General features: G+C 36.8%; 1 protein-coding gene across 3 annotated transcripts in view; it reads right to left on the minus strand.

Annotated features, from left to right (window-relative positions):
* Window positions 1-24,593, minus strand: part of AFG2A (AFG2 AAA ATPase homolog A) — a 276,000-nt gene that overhangs the window by 41,973 nt on the left and 209,434 nt on the right. For 2 of the 3 annotated variants that reach the window (XM_059698095.1, XM_059698094.1), the window contains one exon: window positions 11,018-11,182. In XM_059698095.1, the coding sequence (XP_059554078.1) occupies window positions 11,018-11,182 (165 nt within the window). Of the gene's footprint in view, window positions 1-6,034; window positions 6,111-11,017; window positions 11,183-24,593 lie in introns of all 3 variants that reach the window. The other variant, XR_009453050.1, reaches the window with a different exon arrangement.

The raw sequence follows: 24,593 nt of genomic DNA on the forward strand, positions 1-24,593 counted from the left end.
AATGCCATTGGAATTTTGATAAGGATCACACTGAATGTGTAGATGCTTTGGTAGTATGGCTATTTTAATAATATTAATTCTTCCAATCCACGAGCATGAAATATCTTTCCATTTATTTATATCTCCTTCAGTTTCTTTCATCAATGTCTTTCACTTCTTTGGTTAAATTTATTCCTAAGTATTTTTATCTTTTTGATGCAATTATAAATGGGATTGCTTTCTTAATTTTTTTTTGATAGTTTGTTTTTGGTATATAAAATGCACCATTTTTTTTTTCTATATATTGTACCCTGAAACTTTACTGAATTCATTTATTAGTTTTAACAGTTTTTTGGTGTAGTCTTTAGGGCTTTCTGTATATAAAATCATGTCATCTGCAAATAGTGACAGTTTAATTTCTTCCTTTCCAATTGGGATACCTTTTATCTCTTTTTCCTTCCTAATTGCTCTGGCTAGTAGTTTCAATACTATGTTGAACAGGAGTGGCAAGAATGGGTATCCTTATTTTGATTCTGGTCTTAAAGGAAAAGTTTTCAGCTTTTTGCTATGGAGTATGTTAGCTGTGGAGCCCTGCTTTCTTAATAGGGGCAAATAAGAAAGAATCATGGTTGACCAACGTTATGCTTTGAACTCTTTTAATAAGGGTAGAATTACCAGAGAATATTTGTATTTTGCTGCTTTGTACCTACCAAGATATATTCAATTAGACATGTTTCCAAGAGACATGTCAGCAAATTGCTATTATTTAAAAATCCTCAATTATCTTTTGAGTAAGATTTTAAAAACTGAAAACACAGTATATATGAAAAAAATTTCTTTAAATTTCTGTCATAGATATGCTCACATTATTTTACAATGTGGGCATATATATATGTTTTCTGTAGACAAGTTCCCCCAAGCCTAGCTCTAATAATGTTTAAAAGTAATAGGTAATAGTGCAATGTAAGAGTCACAAAGTGGATATAAAACCTCAGAATTGTAAAGACAGAAAAGCTCTATGAAGTGATTTCATTCAATAAAAGGAAACTGAAATACAAACAGGTTGAGACTTGCCCAAGGCCAAAAAGTGGTTTAGCAGAACTCACAGAATGAGACTCTATTGTATTACTGACAATATGTGATGTGACTAGGTCTGTGAGTTAGAAGGCAAAAACTTACTTTTTCATTTAAAATGGCCCTCCCCTCATCTATCACCTCTAGTACAGTTATCCTGTGTTTTAAAACATGGCTATACAGTACTGCCATTGTGTAGTGTGTGATCTGCATATAAAATGCTGCATATGTCTAAGTTAAAGTCGCTCCTGTTGAATAGGGAGTCCCAGTTTCCGAGGAAAACATTTTTCTATTCATGTAGGCAGAAATATCTGATGTCCAAAAGAAAAAAGACGGTTTTCTTCATGGCTAACAGCTCTTTGAGGGAATAATTTTCCCTCACCATTAAAAGTTATAAATCGTCACAATTATAAAAAGACAAAAATAAGCTATTGAGCAAATATGGTAACTTCTATCTATAAACATTCATAAAGCATGATTCTCCTAATAGATCTCTTTTTACAGAAAGAATACATTTACTACCTTATTAAATACTACAGGCCTGATGCACAAAATTCGTGCATGGGTAGGGTCCCTAGGCCTGGCCAGCGATCAGGGCCAATCTGTGGGATGACTGGAATGCAATCAAGAGGCCCCCCTCTGGCACCTGCCTTGGCCAGCCTGGTGCCGACCACTCACCGGCCCCATCCCTCACTGCCACCATCAGTCAGTCACCTCCCTTTGTGGGGCTACTGGCAGGGCAATTGGGGGCACCTGTCTTAGCTTGCCTGGGACCTGTGGGCTGGAGGCAGCTGCTGCGTTGAGCATCTGCCCCCTGGGGGTCAGTGTGCATCATAGCAACCAGTCGTTCCACCGGTTCTTCTGCTGTTGGGTCATTTTGCATATTAGGCTTTTATTAAATAGGATATTTTGAAAGAAAATACTAAACATCCATTAAAATTAAAAATTTTTACTCCATGAAAGACACAGTTTAGAGAGTAAGAAGATAAGCCACAGACTGGGAGAAAAATCTTTAGAAAATACAAATCTGATAAAGGAGTGGTATCTAAAATATAAAAAGAACTCTCAAAATTCAACAATAAGAAAACTCAATTAAAAAATGGTAAAACATCTGAATAGACAGCTCACCAAAGAAGAAATACAGAAAGCAAATAAGCATATGAAAAGGTGCTGAACATCATATGTCATCAGGCCAATGCAAATAAACCTGGAAATACCACTACCCACATACTAGAGTGCCTAAAATCTAAGATACTGACGGCAAATGCAGGTGAGGATTTGGAGCAACAAGAACCTTCACTCACTGCTGATGGGAATGCAAAATGGCATAGCCACGTTAGAAGACAGTTTGTCAGTTTCTTATAAAAATAAACATATTCTTAGTAATCATACTCTATTCACCCTTAAAAATATCTGTAGAGTTCAAAAATAAAGTAGACTATACGTGGCAGAAAGTTTTTGATGTTAATTTCATAGCATAAGTATCCTTATGAAACTCTAAGGAAGCTATACAGGAAACGTCAGACCAGCTTCTGTTAACCAGTGTGTGTGTGCATATTTCATGAGCAGTATGTCCAAGAAAGTTCATTTTGAATTGACAACTTTTGGATTCACCTCCCCCCCCCCCCCCCCAATCTCCAGTTCTGACACTTAGACTTATGACATAGGACCCCTAAAAATATATTTTTTTTAATGCTGGGACTACTGTTTTATTATATTTAAGAGTGTTTGTTTGACCTTTTATATTTTTAAGAATTTTGGCAAGAAGTTAATGCGAGGCAAACAAAATTCAATTCTTGCTTTTTAATATAAAACCACTCCTTAAGGATTCTTTTGAAGTGAATAAAAATATGCCAAGGGACTACTTTTGCTATTATTGAAAGAATGTCTTGTCCAAATGCCAAAAACAGTTTAAGAGATCTTTAAAAAGAATTCTGAAGAAAAAGAGAAAATAACTACTCTATGATTTGGAACTTCCACAATGATAAAAGTGGCATGTACATTATACCTGATGGTTTCTTGCTCCTAACAGAACAGGAAAACTTTTCTACAAATATAAAAACAAAACCCATTTTCCAGATTTTAATAGCAAAAAGAGAGCCAGCCATTATTAAAGGACTTAAGGAATAATATTTGGAGGTTAAAACCAATAAAACAAAAAAAGAGCCAGGCAAATCTTAATTTTCTACTTTTCTTTATGACCTAAGGCAAGGTTAGAATTTATTGGGGACTGGCTAGGTGCTTACTAGAAAATTCCCAAAACTTAGTGGAGGTTATATTTAAGAATAATTTAACAACTACACTGCGATCCTGAACAACTACTTAATAGAGTTTAGTAACATTTTAATAGAATGACACCCTTGAGAACTCAGAATTACTGTCATGTAGAGATGTTGCCATCAAACACCAATGACAAGCATGCAGTGCTTATGTCCTCAGCATTAGATTTCTGAGCCTCACCTAAACACTTGGGTTCAATCCTAACTTAAATGAAAGGGCACAGTAATTAGGTATGCGTATTTCCTAAATATTCATTCTAGTAGAAACAGAAACCTTCAAGTTTGTAAAGCTGCTAGGTTCACAGTGTCCCCCCACCCCCTCCCGCTTTTTTTTTCCTTAACAAAACTTAGGTTAAGAAAAAAAGAATTAAGTTGTACACTAGGAACCAGAAATTACCTTAACAAATATGCTGGAATAGGGATATTATGTAGAGAGTTTGTAAAGAAACAACTTTATACACTTTAAAGTAAAAAAAATAGTATATATCTTTAACAAGGAAAAAATAAAAATAGGCCTTATAAATGTTTATAAATGTACTAGTAAACCAGCTGAAAAAAATACACGTAACTATAAAATATGGCTTAAATTTAAAGAACACACCATCAAAACTAAAAATATGATATAAACATACAAAACTCATGAGTATTCATAAAATCTCAGGCAACAAAATATGGAAAAATTTTTAAAAATTTAGTGTTAGAGATAATTAAATTGGATTTGTTGATTGTAAAAAATATAACAAAAATGACTTATTGGGCACTGGCTAGGTGCTTACTAGGAAAGCACCTTGTATGCATTATGTCATCTAATCTGGACAACAGCTCTATGAGGTAGAGCCTCTCATATCTTTATTTAATATAAGGAGAGTGGCCACAAACGAAGAAGTGGACAAGCTTTGAATTTGGATTTAGATCTTTCTCATTCCATAACCCATTTTGCTTAACTAATGCAGTTGCACACAGTACAGTTTTCACATATATTGGTGGCATGAGTTTTCAACATAGATCAATTACTATTATTAGAAACTAGTAGCCCTGCACACAAATCCGTGCGCCTTTAGCTCTCTGCAGGGCCTGGCCACTCTGAGCCTGCTGCCCAGAGGCTCTCCGCGGCCCAGAGGCCCATCCACGGCTAGGCACGCAAAGCTTGCCTCGTCATTGGGGTGACAACGCAAGTGTTCTGCGCCCCAGCCTGGCCAGAGGCCCATCCGTGGCTGGGCATGGAACGCTTGCATTCCGTGCCAACGCAAGCATTCTGTGCCCCGGCCTGGCCAGAGGACCATCCATGGCTGGGGTGAAATCCAACTCTACCAGAATCGGCATGACAGACTTAGTAGTATGTTTTGCATATCTTTTTAAATCATAAACTCCTCTCAAGTTGGTAGAACCCCCCCAATTTTATCAATTTTGAAGATGAAGAAAAATAGATGAATTGTTTGTGCAAAAATTCTGGAGTCAATAGAAAGCCTGAGAATTTGGAGAGGAGAACCCAGATGGATTGTTAAATTGCCCAAATCACCATGACTCCTGGCCTGAGTAGCTCTTCACAGATACAGATTCAGCCTGGGGGCCAGCCTTGGAGGACTAGATTATTAGGTAGGTCTTAACTAACTTGTTGCCTTGATATACTGCTTCCCTATAAAGGGGCAGTAGTATCTGGTTATGAAATGCTGTATGAAGTTTGTTGCCAGCCAGCCTTTCATTCAACATCCACTTCCTTTCTGACTAACGCTTCTAGTAATCTGACAGTAGTTTTAAGCACCTGGCAAGGAGTCAGGACTACAGGTATGGCAGCACAGGGTGTTCTGGAGGATGACTTGCTTTGCTGTAAACATCCGATCGGAGATAGCCCTCAGGTAAGATGAATTAAGGCTCTTTTATTGCCAATTTCAGTAGGAGTTGAAATTTGGAAACATAGAGAATGTTTACACCTTCATAAACTGGAAGTTTTAAAAAGTATAACTTAAAATAAACAAAACTGTAACTTTGAACCTTGCACTTACTTTTCTAACAAAGAGTTTAGGAGAAAAGTGGCTGCTACATATTCCCACTTTATAACACTTTTTATCCTAATGCCCCCAGAATCATAGATATTGAACTTAACTAAGTGTTTTGTTGAAAAGCAGAAAAACCAAACACCTTAGATGAAAAAATAAAGTCACTGGGTCTGGGAATCTCTTAGGAGGTAAAACTTCCTTCTCCATTGAATAGAAAATTGTTAAAGTTTGCTAAGGAGAATTTTTTTTCAAAATCTGGTGCTATGATTAAGATCTCTAGGCCAAAGTAACAAGTACTTACGGACACTGGCAAAGATTCTAAGATCCCAGGTTTCTTAAAAGCATGTAGATATTTTACAAATGAGCAAAATGAGATTTCAAAAAAATTAATAACTTACCTGAAACCATCCTGAAAGGAGCTACAATCCTATTAGACATCTACTCAATTGCAAAGTTAAAAATTTTTTCCCCCCCGCTAATAAATTACTGCCTCTCTGGGAAGTTGAAAAATGCTATGATTGCTATGCTATTTATAAAACATATAGTTGATACCTGGCTCTTAGATATATTCTCAGTTTCACTGAATGAGATAAGCACTAAAAGGAGGACTGTATTCAAACACAAACATTCAACTCCAGTTATATAGACATTAGCTTTCCGCCCATGCCAGCAAATCCTACACAGAGAGGAAATAATGTCTCTTACTCATCACCCTGTCCCAGGTTATGCGGGTGATGAACCCAGCTATGTTCGTGTCCATTTATTTGTGATTGTTGGTTTCCTGTTGGTGGTAAGATAAAAGTTTTTCTAAAGTAATTAGAATAATTTGATAAAAGACAAATGAAAAAAATGGAATCTGCTACAAATAACTTTAAAAAGTCAAAGCAAAGAAAACAATACCTATGTCCAAAAAAGACATTATTTCCTCCTGAGCTGAATTCCCATCTGCTTTTATTTTACAGAGAACATTTTAATGGTGGCCAGATGGGAGGGGTTTGGAGGGATGGGTGAAAAGGGGAAGGGATTAAGTAAAAATTGCTAGTTATAAAATTGCTAGCCTCCTCCAAGGCTGGCCCCCAGGCTGAATCTGTATCTATAAAATTGCTACTCATGGGCATGTGGAGTACAGCATAGGAAATATAGTCAGTAATAGTGTAATAACTATTGTGTGCTGTGAGATGGGTACTAGACTTATCAGGGTGATCACTTCATAAGTTACATAAATGTCTAATCACTGGGCTATACACCTGAAACGAATATAATATTATATGCCAACTGTAATTGAAAAATAAAAAATTATTTTTAGAAAAGTGAATCAAAGCTAATTAGGTCCACAAGAGTATATACAGAATTGTCCACAAATTTACAAGGGATGGGTTGGTGACAGTTACTAATAATTAAGTACAAAATAATTGATTGAGACGTGATCTGTTTCTCTTCTTGTAAACATTACAGTGCTGTACATGTTTATTATGGTCCTTTCCTCTGTGCATGACATAGTTTTTTAAAAAACTATTTTTAATAGAAGTTTTAGGGTCATAGTAAAATTGAGGGGAAGATAAATATTTTTATATCAGATATTCTAAAGAGATTTCCATTATATCCCCTTCCCTACACATACAAAGGCTGCCAATCATCAACATCCCCTACCACAGTGGTACATTTATTACAACTGATGAACCTACATTGACACCATTATCACCCAAAGTCCACAGTTTACATTAAGATTTACTCTCGTTGTTATAAATTCTATGAGTATGGACAAATGTATAATAACATGTATCTGTTATTACCATCGGCTTTTAAATGGTAACATGTTTTTCCACTAACTGGGAGCTATAGCCTTGAAGCCAGAGACAATGAGGTCCTGGCCACAGGGGAGTGGTGGGCGCAGGGTGGCTGAAAGATGCTGCCTGCCAGCCTCCAGGGAGGCTCCCTAGTTGCCGCATTTCTCCTCCAGCTGGCGACAAACTTCTTGGGGCTCTCCTGATGATTACCCAAATGCTCAAATTTTCTGGACACTCTCCCCAGGGAGAAACAATAGAGTAACTTAGAAGGGTGTAAGGAGCTACTTCAAACATTGGGCCTGTGTAAGCTTTATAGAACAAGGTTGACTGAGCAAAATAAAGTACCAGGTGGGAAGAAAACATTTTTAAAAGTACCTCCCTAATCCAGTTTTCAAAAGTATCACCAGTATCATCTTCATTTCAATCATCCTCTACAACATTATAATTAAAATGAAAAAATATTCTACAGCCCTAATCAGTGTTTAGAGCATCAGTCCTGGGACTGAAGGGTCGTGGGGTCAATTCCCAGTCAAGAGCACGTACCTGGATTGGGTTGCAAGTTAGGTCCCTGACAACCGATCGATGTCTCTCTCTCTCTCTCTCTCTCTCTCTCTCTCTCTCTCTCTCTCTCTCTCTCTCTCCTCTCTCTCTTTCTCTCTTTCTCTCTCCATCTCCCGCCCCCCTCCCTACCCCGCTTCCACTCTCTAAAAATCAGTATAAAAAATATCCTCAGGTGAGGCTTAACAAAAACAAAACAAAAAATACTCACTTATAGCCCTGGCTGGTATGACTCAGTTGGTTGGGAGTCATCCCATGCAACGAGAAAGGTTGCCGGTTTGATTCCTGATCAGGGCATATGCCCGGGTTGTGAACTCAATCCCTGGTAGGGGACATGCAGGAGACAGCTGATCGATGTTTCACTCTCACATGCATGTTTCTCTCTTTCCCTCTCCTTCTAAAAATCAATGAAAAAAATCTCAAAAAAAACCCACAAACAAACAAACCTCACTACAGTTAAAATAAACATTTTATGTTTGTAAAAATCAGTGAGCAATTTCCTCATCTCTGGCTTACCTGGCCAAATTCTTGTTCATATAGTTAATTGTGTATAATTATATAAAATTACCTTTATGTAATTTTGGTTAATCTACTTTCCTGTGAAGACAATTAATTGATCTGTGTTTTCATTTTTATTAGAGGCCTGATGCACGAAATTTGTGCAAGAATAGGCCTTCCTTCCCCTGGCTGCCAGCACCCGCTTCCCTCTGGCACCTGGACCCGGGCTTCCCTCCCAGTCCCAGCTTCGTCTGGAAGGTCAGCTTAGTCTAATTAGCATATTATGCTTTTATTATTATAGATACCAAAAGTGGTCAAACTCTGAAACACTGGCTGTGCCTGTAGCAGGGTGCATTGCTACAATGTTAGAGGACTTGTCTTTTGACAAATGAGAAAGAAAGCTTATTTTCCCTAAATATAATTTTTAAAGTCTTCTTTTTTTCAGTTTAATAGTGTTAAATATACACTATGTAGAAAGTTCTCTGCTGAAGAATATGGCCTTAGCCTGGGGAGGAAATAAATTAGTTACATCAGTGGTAAAGCAATGACTCTGTAGGAGGCAGGTGACTGAAGTTCTGGCTTTGAATATTTTACTATTTTAAAAAAATCAAAATTAATTTTGGCTCTCAACATTACAGCACCATTTCATTTTGATGGGGTGGGGCAGGATGAGATCTTATATTTTATCTGAAGCTAAATTTTATCTCTTACATTTCCTATATATTAATTTTAAGACTTTTTTTGGTTGTTAATCTTCATCAGAGGATATTTTTTTCCATTGCTTTTCAGAGAGAGTGGAAGGGAGTGAGGGAAGGTGAGAGAGAGAGAAAAACATAGATGTGAGAGAGGCACATTGGTTGTCTAACGCATGTACCCGGATCCAGGGCAGAGAGCAAACCTACAACTCAAGGTACCTGCCCTTGATGGAGAATTGAACCTGAGACCCTTTGATATGCAGGCCGATGCTCTGACCACTTAGGAACAATGGCCAGGGCAATTTGAAGACCAAAAAAATATGATAATAGTCCTCAAACAATAGGGCAGCCCCCAAAAGACACCTCAAGTATTATACAAACCTGTCTTGTCCAAGTTGAAAACCCCAGTCCTAGTAAGATATAGCTCTGGAACAAAATTTCGATGATACCGATTATAATTAGGACCACAGTGGGATACCCTTCCCCCACTCAAGCATTATGGAATACGAAAAATGTAATTCGAGGAAGAACAGAATTTTCTGGTACTTTTCCTGTGACTACTTTTAGAATATCTGATATAAATATTAATCAGAAACGAATGTGCTTGTATTTTAGACTAAATAAGGCATGCACCATATAGGAACTAGCAAGCTGGTACAGTAATTCCTGGCACCACCTGAGTTTCAGCCAGACAGAACCTCACTGGCTTTGATTTTTGTTTTGTTCTTCTCTGTTACTGCCATAAATTACTTCAAAGTGAGAAAGGCACATTTATACCTTGCTAACTACTCTTCCTCCTCACTCAGCTCAAGTGAAAGATTTATGGTGTCTTCTCCTTGCCATTTCCTGTAAACTGACACATCATGTACATGATGCCAGCCTTTGGTTTCACATCAAAAAGTGAACTCCTGAAATGTGGCAGCAGTCAGTCAACAGTAGTTACATGTTCATTTTAACATAATGGACAGTCATGTCAAAGAGATGCTCATTAATTAGGACTATTGTTTCAGATAGAACTTAAAAGTAAATGTCCTTCATGTGTCTTAAGCTACTTTCTACATTGCTTCCCTCTTCCTCCCCCCAGTGCAACTGAGAAACCTAAAGGGGGAAAATAAAATATACATAGTTCATACCTGAGGCAAAACAAGTACTTTTGGAATCTATTTGGTAGTTATTATCTATGACTGTGATACACTAAGGCCAATTCCACATGTAAATTGACCTATGTATTTTATGAGCACTATTAAACAACCTGTAATGTGTTAATCTCTGGATTTTATAGCAGAGAGAGAAAAACAGCAGCAATCAAAAAGGACTGCAGTTCCAATCTGCTAGATAACTCAGAATGAAAGAATCTACAATTTCTTAGTTAAAAAATATCAATTTCCCAGTATAAATATATGTCAATGGTACTCAGAAGATATTTCTGTTAAGTTTGTCCTTTTCTTAAGAAATGCATGTAGAAAGATGAACAATTATTTAAATGGAATTGTATTTTGTAAATAAAAACAGCCTAAGTTAACAGTTGCTAAAAACAACAACAACAAAAAGTATGTCTGCCATACTTAAAACCTTCCTATTTTCACAGAGTTCTGGCTGTTCTTATTGAGTATATTTTCAGCTAAGGGCACACTGTCCCTTTTACAGTTTTTAGAAGAGAATCTTTGATAATACACAATTAGGCTGAAATAATTTTCCAAAATTTTGATAAAAGATAATAATGATACAATCTCTTTGCCAAGTCTTTCGAACTTCAGAGTGCTCTCATGATATCCTAATTTCACTTATATGATCTCTATGAGAAAATAGTAGGCAGTTGTATATCATTTCCATTTGATAGGCCAAGAGATCAAAGTTCAAAGAAGTATAGTTGGAAGCTGCTGTCTCAAGAAGCTTCAAAGAGGACTCCTGCTACTTTTCTGAAGACTACATTTTGAGCAATAACAGGAGCCAGGTAAAAACAATTGAGATACATCAGAGGTCAGGTAAAATGCAATTTCATTTAGCGATCACCTGTCATGCAGTGCATTTCTTGTTTTAATATTTTTTAATATATAGTTATTTAAAACAATTGGCATCAAGCAGTCTTTTTGCAAATGACCCCAAACCACTACTTTCCTCCCACCGAGATATTTTGAGAACTTTCTTACCTCTGCTCCAGAATATGTGTCTGTTTGGAGGATGAGTTCATTCAGATCAACATCCTGACTGATTGGCATCGAGTGAAACTGCAGGTTAAATATTTCCTTCCTTGTTGCTGCATCTGGTAAAGGCACATACACGATTCTATCGATTCTTCCAGGACGCATCAAAGCCTGGAAAGAAGATGGGGAAATGCGGATTAACCAGGCTCAAAACTGACATTCCATGTGAAAGGTGCTCAAGGAAAGGGATGTCCAGAATCTCATGAATAAACCACTATTCTTCATAGTTAGTAAACAATTTACCATAGCTAAGATTTGGAAACAGCCTAAGTGCCCACCAGCAGATGAGTGGATTAAAAAACTGTGATATATCTACACAATGGAATACTATGCTGCGGTAAAAAAGGAATTCTTACCATTTGCAACAGCATGGATGGACCTGAAGAGCATTATGCTAAGTGAAATAAGCCAGTCAAAGAAAGATAAATATCACATGATCTCACTCATTTATGGAATATAATGAACAACATAAACTGATAAACAGAAACAGATCCAGAGACAGAGAAGCATCGATTAGACCATCAAACCTCAGAGGGAAGGTAGGGGAGGGTGGGGGTAAGGGGGAGAGATCAACCAAAGGACTTACATGTATGCATATAAGCCTAACCAATGGACACAGACACCAGAGGGGGTGAAGGCATGAGTGTGGGGGGGGGGGGCGGTAGTGGGGGGGGGGCAATGGAGGGATAAGGACACATATGTAATACCTTAATCAATAAAGAAAAAAAATTATTTAAAAAATTAAAAAAAATAAAAACACAGAGAAGAAAATAAAGTTTATATGTAGAAAAAATAAAAGAAAACACCTACTATAGATTCTACAATCTATTTTAAAGATTCAAATCAATAAACAATATTTAGGCTACTTTTGAAAATACAAAAGCAATATTTCCTCAGCAACTGTTAGGTTAGTAAAAGATGACTATTGTCTTTTAGGGGAATGCAAATATGACTTGCATTCATTGTATCAAAAGATATTCGTTGTAACTTCCTGCAGTAACTTAGAATATGAGTTAAGCTCCTTCAGAGAGCCCTAAAATAAACACAGCTCTGATAAAAGACTACTTCTAGAACTGATGTAGCCAAATAAATGTTCCGCATATTTTATTGGAGGCTAATGTCTAAATTATCTTAGAGCTAATAAATTCATCTATATAAAATATTTATTGAGCATGCATTTCATACCAGACATTGTTCTTGGTATTAGGAAATAGCATAAGATAGATATTAAAAGAGACACAGGTCAAAGTGTGTGTGTGGTGTGTGTGTGTGTGTGTGTGTGTGTGTGTAGAGGGGATGGGTAGCTTTTTAGTTGGGAAAGTGAGAGAAAGCCTCTCTGGGGAGGTAACTGATGCAGATACCCAAAGGAGTCAGCCACACAAAGATCTGGGAGAAGAGCATTCAGGATAAAGAGAACATCAAGTGCAATGGGCAGAATGACTGGTATGTTCTTGGGAAAGAAAAATCCCAATGTGGTAGAAACAGTGAGTAGAGGGAAAAGAGGTAGGAAATGAGGTCAGACAGATATTTATGGGTAGATCAGAGGCTTTACAAGACATGGCACAGAGTCTGAATGGCATTCTTCTTGTAATGAGAAGCTACTAGCAGGTTTTAAGTATGAAGGTTGAAAAGGTAAGATTTACATTAAAAGATCACTCTTGTAGGGGAGACAATATCTAAAGGTCTAACATACATGTAATTGGAGTCCCAAAAGGAAAGGAAAAAGATGAGGCAGAAAAATATTTCATGAGAAAAGAGCCAAAACTTTCCTCAAATTGGTAAATAAACAAATTTACATAATTAAGAAGCTCAGTGAATCTCAAGCATATTAAATACAAAGAAAACCACACCTGACCATATCCACTTGAAAAGTGTCCAAGGAAAAGGATGAGAACTTTTATCCCAATTTCACCTATATCTATCTTATGCTATTTCTTAGTACCAATGACTCCAGTAAACATATTTTCAAATGATTAAAAATATTATCATAGTGCAACTACTGAAAACCAAAGATAAAGAAAATCTTGAAGCTGCCAAAATGAATACAGGGAACAATGGTTTGAATCACTAATGACTCTCAATCTAAACAGTGGAGAGCGGAAACCAGTGGAACAACATCTTCAAAGTGCTGGGAGAACAAAAAACGTCACCCTAGAATTCTATTCCCAGTGGAAATATCCTTCAATAATGAAAAAAAAAAAAAATTAAGTCATTGTCAGACAAAGAAAACCACCACAGAAAATGCTAAAGAAAGATATTCAGATTGAAGGAAAATGACATAAGATAGAAAATTGAATATTCAGGAACAATGAAGAGCTTTGTAAATGGAACACTCCCAAAATGTAGCCTTCTTCCACCTCCAAAAAATTACTCTTGTTGCTGGCATAATCAGAAATGGCATTTCCTGAAGCTTTAAGAGACACTCACTTATAAATAGTTAAAAATAGCAGCACATTTCTATATCTACCCTTTCAAGAGTGAAGTATACAGAAAGAAGATGCCATAGAAGTAAATACCGAAACTAAGGAAAGTAAGAACTAGGCATGGACAACTTCTAGTTAAACAAACAAAAGAAAAGAAGAAAAAAGAAAACCAAAAAACAAGACCCTGAAAATATACCTGGGACCATACATAAAACATTACAGAAAAATGCAAACATCAAAACCTAATATAATTGCTCTGTGGAAATTAGTTCTTAGGGAACATGATAAATTGTTTGCTGTCTCTGACCCAGGAGTTTCATGTCTTTTGCCAGTCTCCATGACATTGTGGCAGGCTGGCTGGTTAGCTTACAAATAGGGTAATCTATTTGTGGCAGGCTAGCTGGTAGCTTACAAATAGGTGTGAGAAATAGTATTTATTGACAATTTTATCATCCTAACATTAGTGTGCCTATAAGAGAAAAATTAGAAATATATAAATCCAGAAAGAATTATCTTTATTTTTAATTTTTAAATTTATCTTATCATGTCATGTTTAGAATTCCAAATAGGTTGGATATGAAAAATCTGCAGGAGAGGACTGCAGTAGTCTATAGAAATTCTATCCCAAATTCCAAAATTCTAATCATAAAACATCTCAAAAACTAATATTCCATTCTCATTTTGGAAAATGCTATTGTATAGGTTTTGCACATATTACAATACCTAGAACATGATGAATGTCTACCAGATAACTGTTAATTTTTAAGTTATAAACAAAAATAGCAAGCAAGTCAACTAACAAATATGTAGTAAATATATTCCCTTTGTTTAAAAAATAAATGCTTTAATTATTTGTAGACTCTTCCCCAACCCTAGCATCAGTCCATTGGGAGGAAGTGACACATGATTGGCTTCCTTGAAATATACAATGTCACAGAATTCAGTCATGGGGATCACAGCTTCCCACCTAAAGCAAATGCATGATTCAGGAAATTAGAATGACTCCAGTAAATACATATTTTCAAATTATTAAAAATGTTATCTAAGACAAATAACATTAATATTAAATAGCCCTTAAGAATCTATCAAGCACTTCTCACATACTATATTTCACTTACTAGTTCTCCAAATACTGTGAAGTAGATATTATCATACTCCATTAGGAAAAAGACCTTCCAGTACAATATGCAATTCTATCAATGGACAAATGAAAAATGTTCTTATTCTGAAATATGACATGGATAACAAAATAAATGTGAATAATTATTTCATCAAAAAAAGTATTATACATCTACTATATGCTAAACCTTGTTTTAGTGGCTTGGGATACGGCTGTGAATAACTTGGTTTATTTTTTTTATCAAGTTGAAGTTATCCTTCTCACCCTTCTAGAAAAAGTCATGTTCTGGGTCATTTAAACTTCCCTTTCTCATAGCTGAAAGAACAACACAGCAAAGGACGTAGCTAAGTCACTGGAACAACACTCAGCATGAATCTGTGCTTTCCCCCCTGGTACCTGGACAGTGCAAGGCTGAGCACACTTCAATGACCCTAATGTTGTCTGGGCCAACAGCCAGCTAAGCTTTTTCTGGCCCGATCTTGCCAGTGAAAGTGAGCTTAAAAACAGAGCTTTCCTTCCTGTAGAACCCAAAATGAATTAACAGCCTTCCTAGAATTTCTTCTAAAATACTGCCCTGAGATATTAGGGTGGAAGAATGATGGCAGGTTCTGAATGATGGCAGATTCTGTTATTTTAAAATCACCACAAGACAGCTCTCAATGAGAAACCAAGCCAAGGCTTCCTAATACTCTGACCCCTCTGGCCCAAGATCACAGATACTGTGGCCTCTACATGAAAACTCTAAAAAAATCATAAGGAAAACTGCCTTTTCAAGAGAACTTATTCAAGACCTCTATCAACCTGTTCCTCATGTGTGAAAATGAAGATGGCTTTTTAATAAGAGAAGCCTATGTGCATCTGACAAGAATTACCCTTAAATCACACAGATGACAAAACATCTTCACACAATTTTATAAATAATTCCATGGAGTTCACCTGAAATCTGCTCGTGCACCGCAGACTAAGAAAGTGTAGTATTTGATGACCTTCCAGCCCCAATTCTAAGACTCCAATGCAGTATCTTACCCAATGTCATGCCCACAGCTTATATCACATGGTCGTTACTGAAAAGTGTTCTATTTATCTAATTGTACTAATTAATTGAACGAATACTATTAACTTTTTTTGCTTCTGACCTTCACAAAAAAGAACTCAAAAGCATTTCTGGTATTTCACATTCAGGATTCTTATTGATCCAACCATATACCACAGTTACGGGGCTTATTTTAAGAGATTCTGAAATTTAATACCTGTAATTTCATATTCTATCAATGTTCAAATCTAATTTAATTAGCATAGAAATACTTGTTCAGACCAAAGTATTAAAACAGACATTGAAAAAGCAGGTCCTATGGCTGTCATTCATTTAAAATGATCAACAGGGTGTGTATGTAAGTGTGGGGAGTATCTTCCTCTAAAAAGAAAAGCAGCACTGAGTCTTTATATTTTGCTCCAATAAAACACATATCAATGTCTCATGATTCATAGAGAAAATAGTTCCAGAAACTGGGGAGAAAGGTGAATCCTTGGTAACAGTTCTGACTTATTTCAAAGAAACCTTTAACTTATTCTAGGCATCTCTCTCTCCTACTAAATTCAACTGATTAACATGTGTGGTTCATGATACCCTTTTTGAAACGTTCATTTATTCTCCATCTTCTTTATTATATACTTGTGTTTCTTTAACGCATGACTTTCCCACCAGACTGTAGGCTATATGTAATGGAAGGGTATATATTGTTTTATTCCACACTGTAAACTCAGCAATGGCGCAGACAAGGCACTCAGTAAATGTTTACTCAACAAAGTCAAGCCAAGGCAATCTCATTTAAAATATTTTAGCTGCCATGGCTAGATATTTTTCTGCCTGCAGCTTTATTCTTTCCTTCTTCTCCCTCCCTCTGTCCGAATCACTGCTAAAGTGATCATTCTAACTGAAAATGCTGTAACTTCCTATTTTCTAACCATTAATGAATGGCACCCTCAAGGAGAAAAGTCAAATTCAAGCATGGTACTTTGAGCCTGCCTAATTTTGGTGTAACTTTACGACCTGATCTGCAGCTACTTCTTTCTCAACCTATGACTCCCAGTGCACCTAACCACTCAATTGGCAAACCCACTAGGATATCTTCCACCTCCTTGCCTCACATATCCTTCTCTCTGCTCAGAATGATATTTTATCTTCTTAGCTATCCGGCAAGCTCCTCCTCTTGGTTCAAGTCTCAGCTTAATCGTTTTCTCTTTTATATAAACTTCTATGACTCTTTCAAGTATGTAACTTGTAATATGGCATACAGGTTAAAAGCAAGGGCAAAATAATTAACTGAAGGGGTTAAAATTAAACTGGGTTAAAATTCTAGCTCCACTATTTATTAGCTATTGTCTAGACAAATCATTTATTTTTATTTATTTTTTGTTTGTTTTTTCTTTATTTCTTTTTTTTTTTCTCAGACAAATCATTTAAACCTACTGGTAATTAAAATCCTTAACAGTCCTAGTATTTACTCAGAGGATGAATGTATAAATTGAATGATATAACCTATATAAAGTGCTGAGCACAGTGTTTGGCACATGGCATGTATGCTTCACTTTACATGTCATCATCACTATTATTGTTCCTATATATGGTACTTATCCCTAGCACTTGACTGAGCCCTATGAATAAAGGGAATGCTAGTTAACTGCTCCCTCTTTTCAACAGAAATCTGATCGAGAGATCACTAAGAGAGGAAGCCGTAGAACACACCTGTACCTGTATTTATTAAGTCTCTACATGCTGTTGATCCAGATCACTCAGCATATAGATGGACATAGTTGATGTCTAGAAATGTTTCACATCTTCGACATTAGCTGCTAACTTTTAAAATATTTATTTATCTATTTCCAGTTTTATTGAGGAATTGATACATATAACTGTACATATTTAAGGTGTACAATGTGATGATCTGATACATATACACATTGTAAAATGACTATCAAGATCAAGATAATTACATGGCCAACATATTTAACTCTTTTTTTGTGTGGTGAAAATACGAGATCTACTCTCAGCATATTTCAAGGACGCAACACCATGTTATCAACTATAGTCACTATGTTGAACATTCAATCCTCAGAACTTACTCATAACTAAAACTTTGTACTCTTTGACCAACATGTCTCCATTTCCCACTTCCTATGGCTCCTGACAACCATCATTCTATTGTTTTTATAAAACTGGCCTTTTTATCTTATTTTTAAGATTTCACATATAAGTGATACCATATAGTATTTGATTTTCTCTATCTGGCTTATTTCACTTTAGCTGCTATCTTTTAAACCTTAAATTCTCAATGTTTCAGGAATACAATTTCATAATGTCTTTTATATAAATTAGTAATCTCTAAAAGTTTAATTAAACTGAAGGGAGATTAGCTTTAGAATAAAATAAGTAACATATAGTAAAAATCATGTAAGCCCTGGTAGGTAAGGAACACTCTTCGTTATATTAGTATTACTTTTGGGTTAATGAAAAAGAATATAAATTGTACTTAAGTTGGAGGAATTATCTGTTGAACAGATATTAGAAAACAGAAACAGGTTTTATATAAAATTTGAAAAATATTTGAAAAATAAAATTTGAAAAAATCCTATAATATCCACATATTTAAAAGTAACTAGAAATATCAACTGATCAACTTTTTTGTGTGCAAAGCACTATTAGCTATACAAAAAAAGCACATGACTTGGTCCTTACCTTTAAGAACACATTAAAAGTGAAGAAAAGTCAACAGATAAAGAGTTAAATGCAGTAAGTTTTAACCAACAGGCTAAGATAGCAGTAAAAAAGATGAAAAAGTACATGATAATTTCTACTTTAAGAATTTCAGGGTGAGGAGAAAATCAAATTGCAACCTGACAGATGCTGCAATACTGAAGGCCAATCATTTAATGAGCTAAACCCAGCAATATTTACCTAATGCATACATAAAACGTTTTTAGAAAGGCAGAAATAATTAAGTGAGGATGCTGTCAGAGATCAAGCTAAATTACTCTTAAGCAATAGGCTCTGTTAAACAAGGAAACTAACTTTTGTAATTCTTCTCTTACAGCTTTTAGCTTAGTAAACCTTTTCACAAAAAAATCATTTGAGATCTGAGTAAGTAGTAATAATATAATTTGTACTACACACATCATCCTTTAAATAAGTAACCCTTTGGAAATGGGTATATTTGATATCATGGAATATATGGAGGAATGAACTGGTTTCCAAAAAGCCAAGGAATGAGAATTTTATTTGTATTTTTAAAAATTATAAAATTATTATTAGTGCAGTAGGTAACTGTCTAACCTTAAAATTAAGTTATTTAACTGGTTTAGAAAATAAAAAGTGAGAATTTCCAAGAGGTGAGATTAACTAATTTAAGACTTTGGAAACAAGGAATTTCAAATGTCCTTAAAAAAATCTAGAAACCTTTCCCTGATCCAAATGAGCTGGGCCTTGAGAGGTAAGAAGGAAATTTACCAGACTGAGACATTGGGCAAAGGTAGAGGGAATACTATGTACAAAGAACTAAAGGGGCAGCAATGCACTAACCATTCCTGGGCAGGAAAAGGTTTATGTAGTCACACTGGGAGACCAACCTTAGGAGGCAGCACCTGGATGGATCACAGGTGTGCTGGGACATTGCTTCCCTCAGCTCTCCGGAGCTCCAGAAGCCCAGAGAGGCCAGAGGCTCTCATAGTCGGACAGCAACCTTTTCTGGTTAGTATTCCATGTGACAGGTCATGAAAAGGGTTGGGAATCACTGGTGGAGGATTCTTGAAACATGGGCACATGGAGGTAAGTGAAATGAAGTAAAATAAAACACCCAGGTCCAGTTATTTTATATATGGTGGGGAATTCCAAGGTCTTGGGTCTTTGTCTCATGGTCCATAGGAAATTGTGGAGGTTTCTAATCAGGGGAAGGACAGGCCCGATTTTCTGTTTAAGAAAATAAACAATTCTGAAGCAGTGTAGGTGGCACAGGAATGAAGTGGAACGTCCAGTTAGAAAGTTAGGGTAGCCCTAGCTGGTTTGGCTCAGTGGATAGAGCGTCAGCCTATAGACTGAAGGGCCCCATGTTCGACCAGGGTCCCAGGTTCGATTCCAGTCAAGGGCACATGCTCAGGTTGTGGGCTCGACCCCAGTAAGGGGTGTGCAGGAGGCAGCTGATCAATGATTCTCTCTCATCATTGATGTTTCTATCTCTCCCTCTTCCTTCCTCTCTGAAATCAATAAAAATCTATTTTAAAAAATTTGTTTAAAAAAAAAAAGCTAGGGTAAAGGGGCCCAGATAGATGGTGACAAAGATGGTTTGATTTTGGGTGGTGGGCACACAATGCAATATACAGATCATGTATCACAGAAATGTACAATTGAAACCTATATGATATTATTAACCAACTAGAGGCCTGGTGCATGAAATTTGTGCACGGGGGGGGGGGGGGAGAGTTTATCCCTCAACCAGGCCTGTACCCTCTCCAATCCGGGACCCCTCAGGGACTGTCTGACTGCCAGGAATTGGGCCTAAACTGGCAGTCGGACATCCCTCTTGCAATCCGGGACTGCTGGCTCCTAACCGCTCACCTGCCTGCCTGCCTGATTGCCCCAAACCACTCTGCCTGCCTGCTGATCACCCCTAACCGCTCTCCCCTGACAGCCTGCTCACCCCTAACTGCTCTCCCCTGCTGGCCTGGTTGCCCCTAACTGCTCTCCCCTGCTGACCTAGTCATCCTTAACTGCTCTCCTCTGCTGGCCTGATCACCCCTAACTACCTCTGCCTCGGCCCCCACCACCGTGGCTTTGTCCGGAAGGATGTCCGATCTAATTAACATATTACCCTTTTGTTAGTATAGATGTCACCCCAATAAATTTAAAAAAAAGAAAGCTAGGACAACCTTCAGCTTTAAATTAGAACACGAATATAACAGAGGCAGTGAGCCTGAAAAGGACGATTTAAGGGATATCTTTGAAGTAGATCTGCCCAAAGTGTTCAACTTATTGACAATGCCTCTCCGCAGCAAAGGAAGATAAAAGATAAAGCAGGGTATCTTTTAGATATATTTGTATTTGTATTCTGCAAAGAGAATGATTCTTGCCAAAAATCTGGATCTTACCATATACCATGATTATATTTTGCAACTGCTGGAAAGTCTTTTTAAACAACATTTCCAATTGTATTACAGCTACTGAGATACTCAGTTATTCCTGGAATTGACGTAGTTTTCAGTGCTCTGTTCAAGATTCACAGAGAAGTTCAATTCTGTAAGCATCTGCGAGTATCTCCTATGTGCCAGGCACAGGATTAGATGCTAGAGTTACAATGTTCTTTGTCCTTTGCAAAATAATTCTTTAAAAAGGGTTTATCTCGTGAACATAATCAGCAGTATGTTTGTCAGAAGGAAGAGGACAGAGGAAGTAAGGTGACAGGAGATTTGACTGGGTGGTAGGCACACAGTACACAATATACAGATCTTGTAACATAGAAACCCACACCTGAAACCTATATGATCATGTTGACCAATTTCATCCCAATAAATTTAATTGTAAAAAGAAATCAAATAAATAATAAAAAAATAAAAAAGGGTTTCTGTATGACAACACCTGAGCCTGTGTTTGTGTTAAGACAAACCAATCCATCAGTCTGTAGTCTTCCTGTCTAACGCGGGGCTTGCTGAGCTCTGTAACAGCCTGTGGCGCTGAGCAAGAAAAGACTTGGCACATTGCATGACAGCTGTTGAGGACGCTGGGCCACAATAAATGGCAGCGCTTGATGATGAGCACAAAAAGGTGAAGAAAACAATTCAACACACACACACACACACACACACACACACACACACACACACTCCAAAGTTCTTTTGCGAGAATTATATATTCTTCATCCACTTCAATTTATTGTACACCTGAAACTAATATAACTATACTTAAATACAAAAATAAATAAAGGGCCCTTTTCCAAAGCCAAAACAGTATTTATCTAGAACTAATCCTAATTCTTCCTCTTATAAACAGTGAATCTGCTTTTTGATAAGAGGAAAGCGGAAAACATTGCAATTAATCTTTCAAGTATCTCTATAGAATTTGCTTTAAAAAGTTCTTCATGAGGTAGGAGGGGGCTTCCTTACATGTAGATAGGGTGAAGCAAAAGGAGATTTACTGTTGTTCATATGGAAAATACAATAATTAATACATAATAATGCAAGAATAAACTCATGTTTCACATACAATTGTCAGCCTACTTTTGCCACACCCTGTACATTGATTTTTATAACACTTAAATATAAATAAACTCTACCCCTGAGCAGGGGTAGAGGCTCAGGGTGGTGGTGGGGGAAGGAACTATCTTGTCCCCTGCTTATTGCTCCAGGATCCTCTCCTAGCGTTTGACGTCTCAATGCCCTGTATGTTCTACCAACACAGAACTCCCTTTAGTTCCCTGAAAGCACACCCTTTCTACACCTGTGGCTCTCTGCACATGCTGATTTCTGTCTGAACATCACTCCACCCAACCCTCTGCCATGCATTCCAGGCAAATTTTAGCTCTTCCTTCAAATCACATCTGCATAAAACAAAAGAATATTTATTTTCCCCTCTATATTACTTCTAAACACAGTTCACACATCTACCGCACATATTACATAGACCATAATATTTGTTCTCATGTCCTAATGGTTCACTGGACTTTAAGTTATTCAAGGGATATATATTTTTCCAAATAAACAACAACAGTTCATCAAAATGTAACGTGTCACAGATAACAAATAACAAAACTGAGGTACAGAGAGGTTAGGTAACCTGCCCAAAGTCGCACAGTAAGTGGCGAAGCCAGGACTGGACCCTTGGTGGTTTCACTTGAGTCTACTTCAGCTCTGCACCAGAAAACACCTTACTAGATACTCACAAAGTAAAACAAAGACTACATTGTAAACACAAGCCAGGGTCTTACTTTGTCAGTCCTGAGGGCAAGAATCATTTTTATCTAAAGCAAAGATATTTTTTCTTAATTTGACATGAAGAGAATTAGAGAATCACAGGATACAATTATTATAGGATTTCCTCCATTTTTAAACTCCTACATTTGCTGAGAAGAGTGAGGTCCAGAGAGGTTCAATTCATGTCAAGTCATACATGGTTAAGCAGAACAGAGTAATGATAAGGTACTGAGCTCCTATGATATGTTCAAAATTGTGACAAGTGCTTTACTATGGCAATTTGTGCAATCCTTACAAGAACACTCAGGAGATATTCTTCTACCCACTTTATAGGAGGTTAAGTAGCTGTCATCAGTCAGGGTGGCATTAGTGGTAAAGCTGGAATGAGAAACAGGGTCCATTCTACACCCCCAGATCTCAACAATGAAGCTATACTCCATTACTCCATACTGCCATCCCACGACACATTTCTAGGCAAAAGAAAATATTAATAAAGTTTTAGTAAAAACCGGGGGAAAATGACTGTAAACCTGACTTTTAAAATTTTTATTGATTTCAGAGAGGAAGGGAGAAGGATAGAGATAGAAACATCAATGATGAGTTCTCCTCTTTCTTGTAAGAAGGGCTAAACACCAGAAATGGAAGTTATGTGTGTATTTACCCCCATTTAAAATGGAAGCTTAATAAACACCTTTAGACAAGAGAACAATGATATGTAATGGAATATAGAAGCAGATTCCTCAGGCAATTAATCACTGAGCCCAAACCTATAGACTGTTCCTGACAGCTCCCAGGGCTTTGCTTGAATTGTTGAATAAGATGTGCCTGGGCTGGCTTTTGACAGAGATCCTATGTTTAAAGCCTTTGAAGGTATTTTAACATATATTTATATTTACTGGTGTGTGTGTGTGTGTACATTCACAATGCAAACCCATTTTGCATATATGTATATATATGTGTGTATGCAAGTAGTTGGCCCCTATGTATGAAACTGCAGAACCTGTTTTATTGTTCAAAAATGTAGCCATAGGGAGCTACCTACCACTTAATAGAAATACTTCCTGTTTTTAAGCAGTTGGGGAGACATGAGTTCCAACCCAAATACTTGGCTTGGAAAGTTAGTGCTGTGTTGATTGATGCTTTTATAACCACATTTACTCTATCTTAAATATCAATATGAAAAGAGAGATGATTTTTCTCCCCCTCTCAACTCTTTTTTTGAAGGTTTGAGAAAATAGGAGAGAGAGAAAGGAAAGGGAAGGAAAATTTAATAACCAGAACAGTTGGATGACAGAGGTTAGCACAGCTCTGACAGAGCTGAATTATCTCAAATTTATTCTGGGGGTGGGGGAGGGCAGTGATTTCTTTGTAAGAATGCAAAAGAGAAAAATGGAACTCTAGCCGAATATTAGAATCTTTAGAGTCTGCAAGTTGCAACTACATTCTCTAACAAAGCATTTTAACAAATTTTTCATGTGTGGTCACGGGATTAATACTGCCTCAGACATTAAACTTAAAAGTACTGTCGATATAAAAGGTCTCAAACAGGCAATTCTGCTTTAATGATTTTTGTAGAAAAATCAGAATTTTTGTTTTGCAGTCCTCAATATTGCTCCTTGAGGTCAGTTCAGTATCTTCATTTGCATAGAACATGCACTGCTCTGTCCAACCTGTCTTCAAACACTGAGCTCTCTGAGTAGGATGATCTCCTGTACCCTACTCTCTCTTTTTTCTGCCTAACAGTCAATTCACTCTTTAGATTCATTTGAAAAATCAATAACTCAGGGGAAGCCTTCTCTAATCTCCCAAAACAAGTGAGATGTTCCCCTTCCTAAATGTTTCCATAGCACTTGGTGTTTATACATAGCACTGAATGCCTATAATTATTTTCTCAAATACTTAAAATTATTTAATAGAAATGCTATAAACCAGACATTGTGCTAGTTCTTGTAACATACATTATTTTGTTTAATCCTTGAACAACCCCAAGAGCACATACTTGGAGTATTAGAACACTCTAACC

The sequence above is a fragment of the Myotis daubentonii genome, chromosome 5 (assembly GCF_963259705.1).
Source record: "Myotis daubentonii chromosome 5, mMyoDau2.1, whole genome shotgun sequence".
Taxonomy (NCBI): Eukaryota; Metazoa; Chordata; class Mammalia; order Chiroptera; family Vespertilionidae; genus Myotis; species Myotis daubentonii.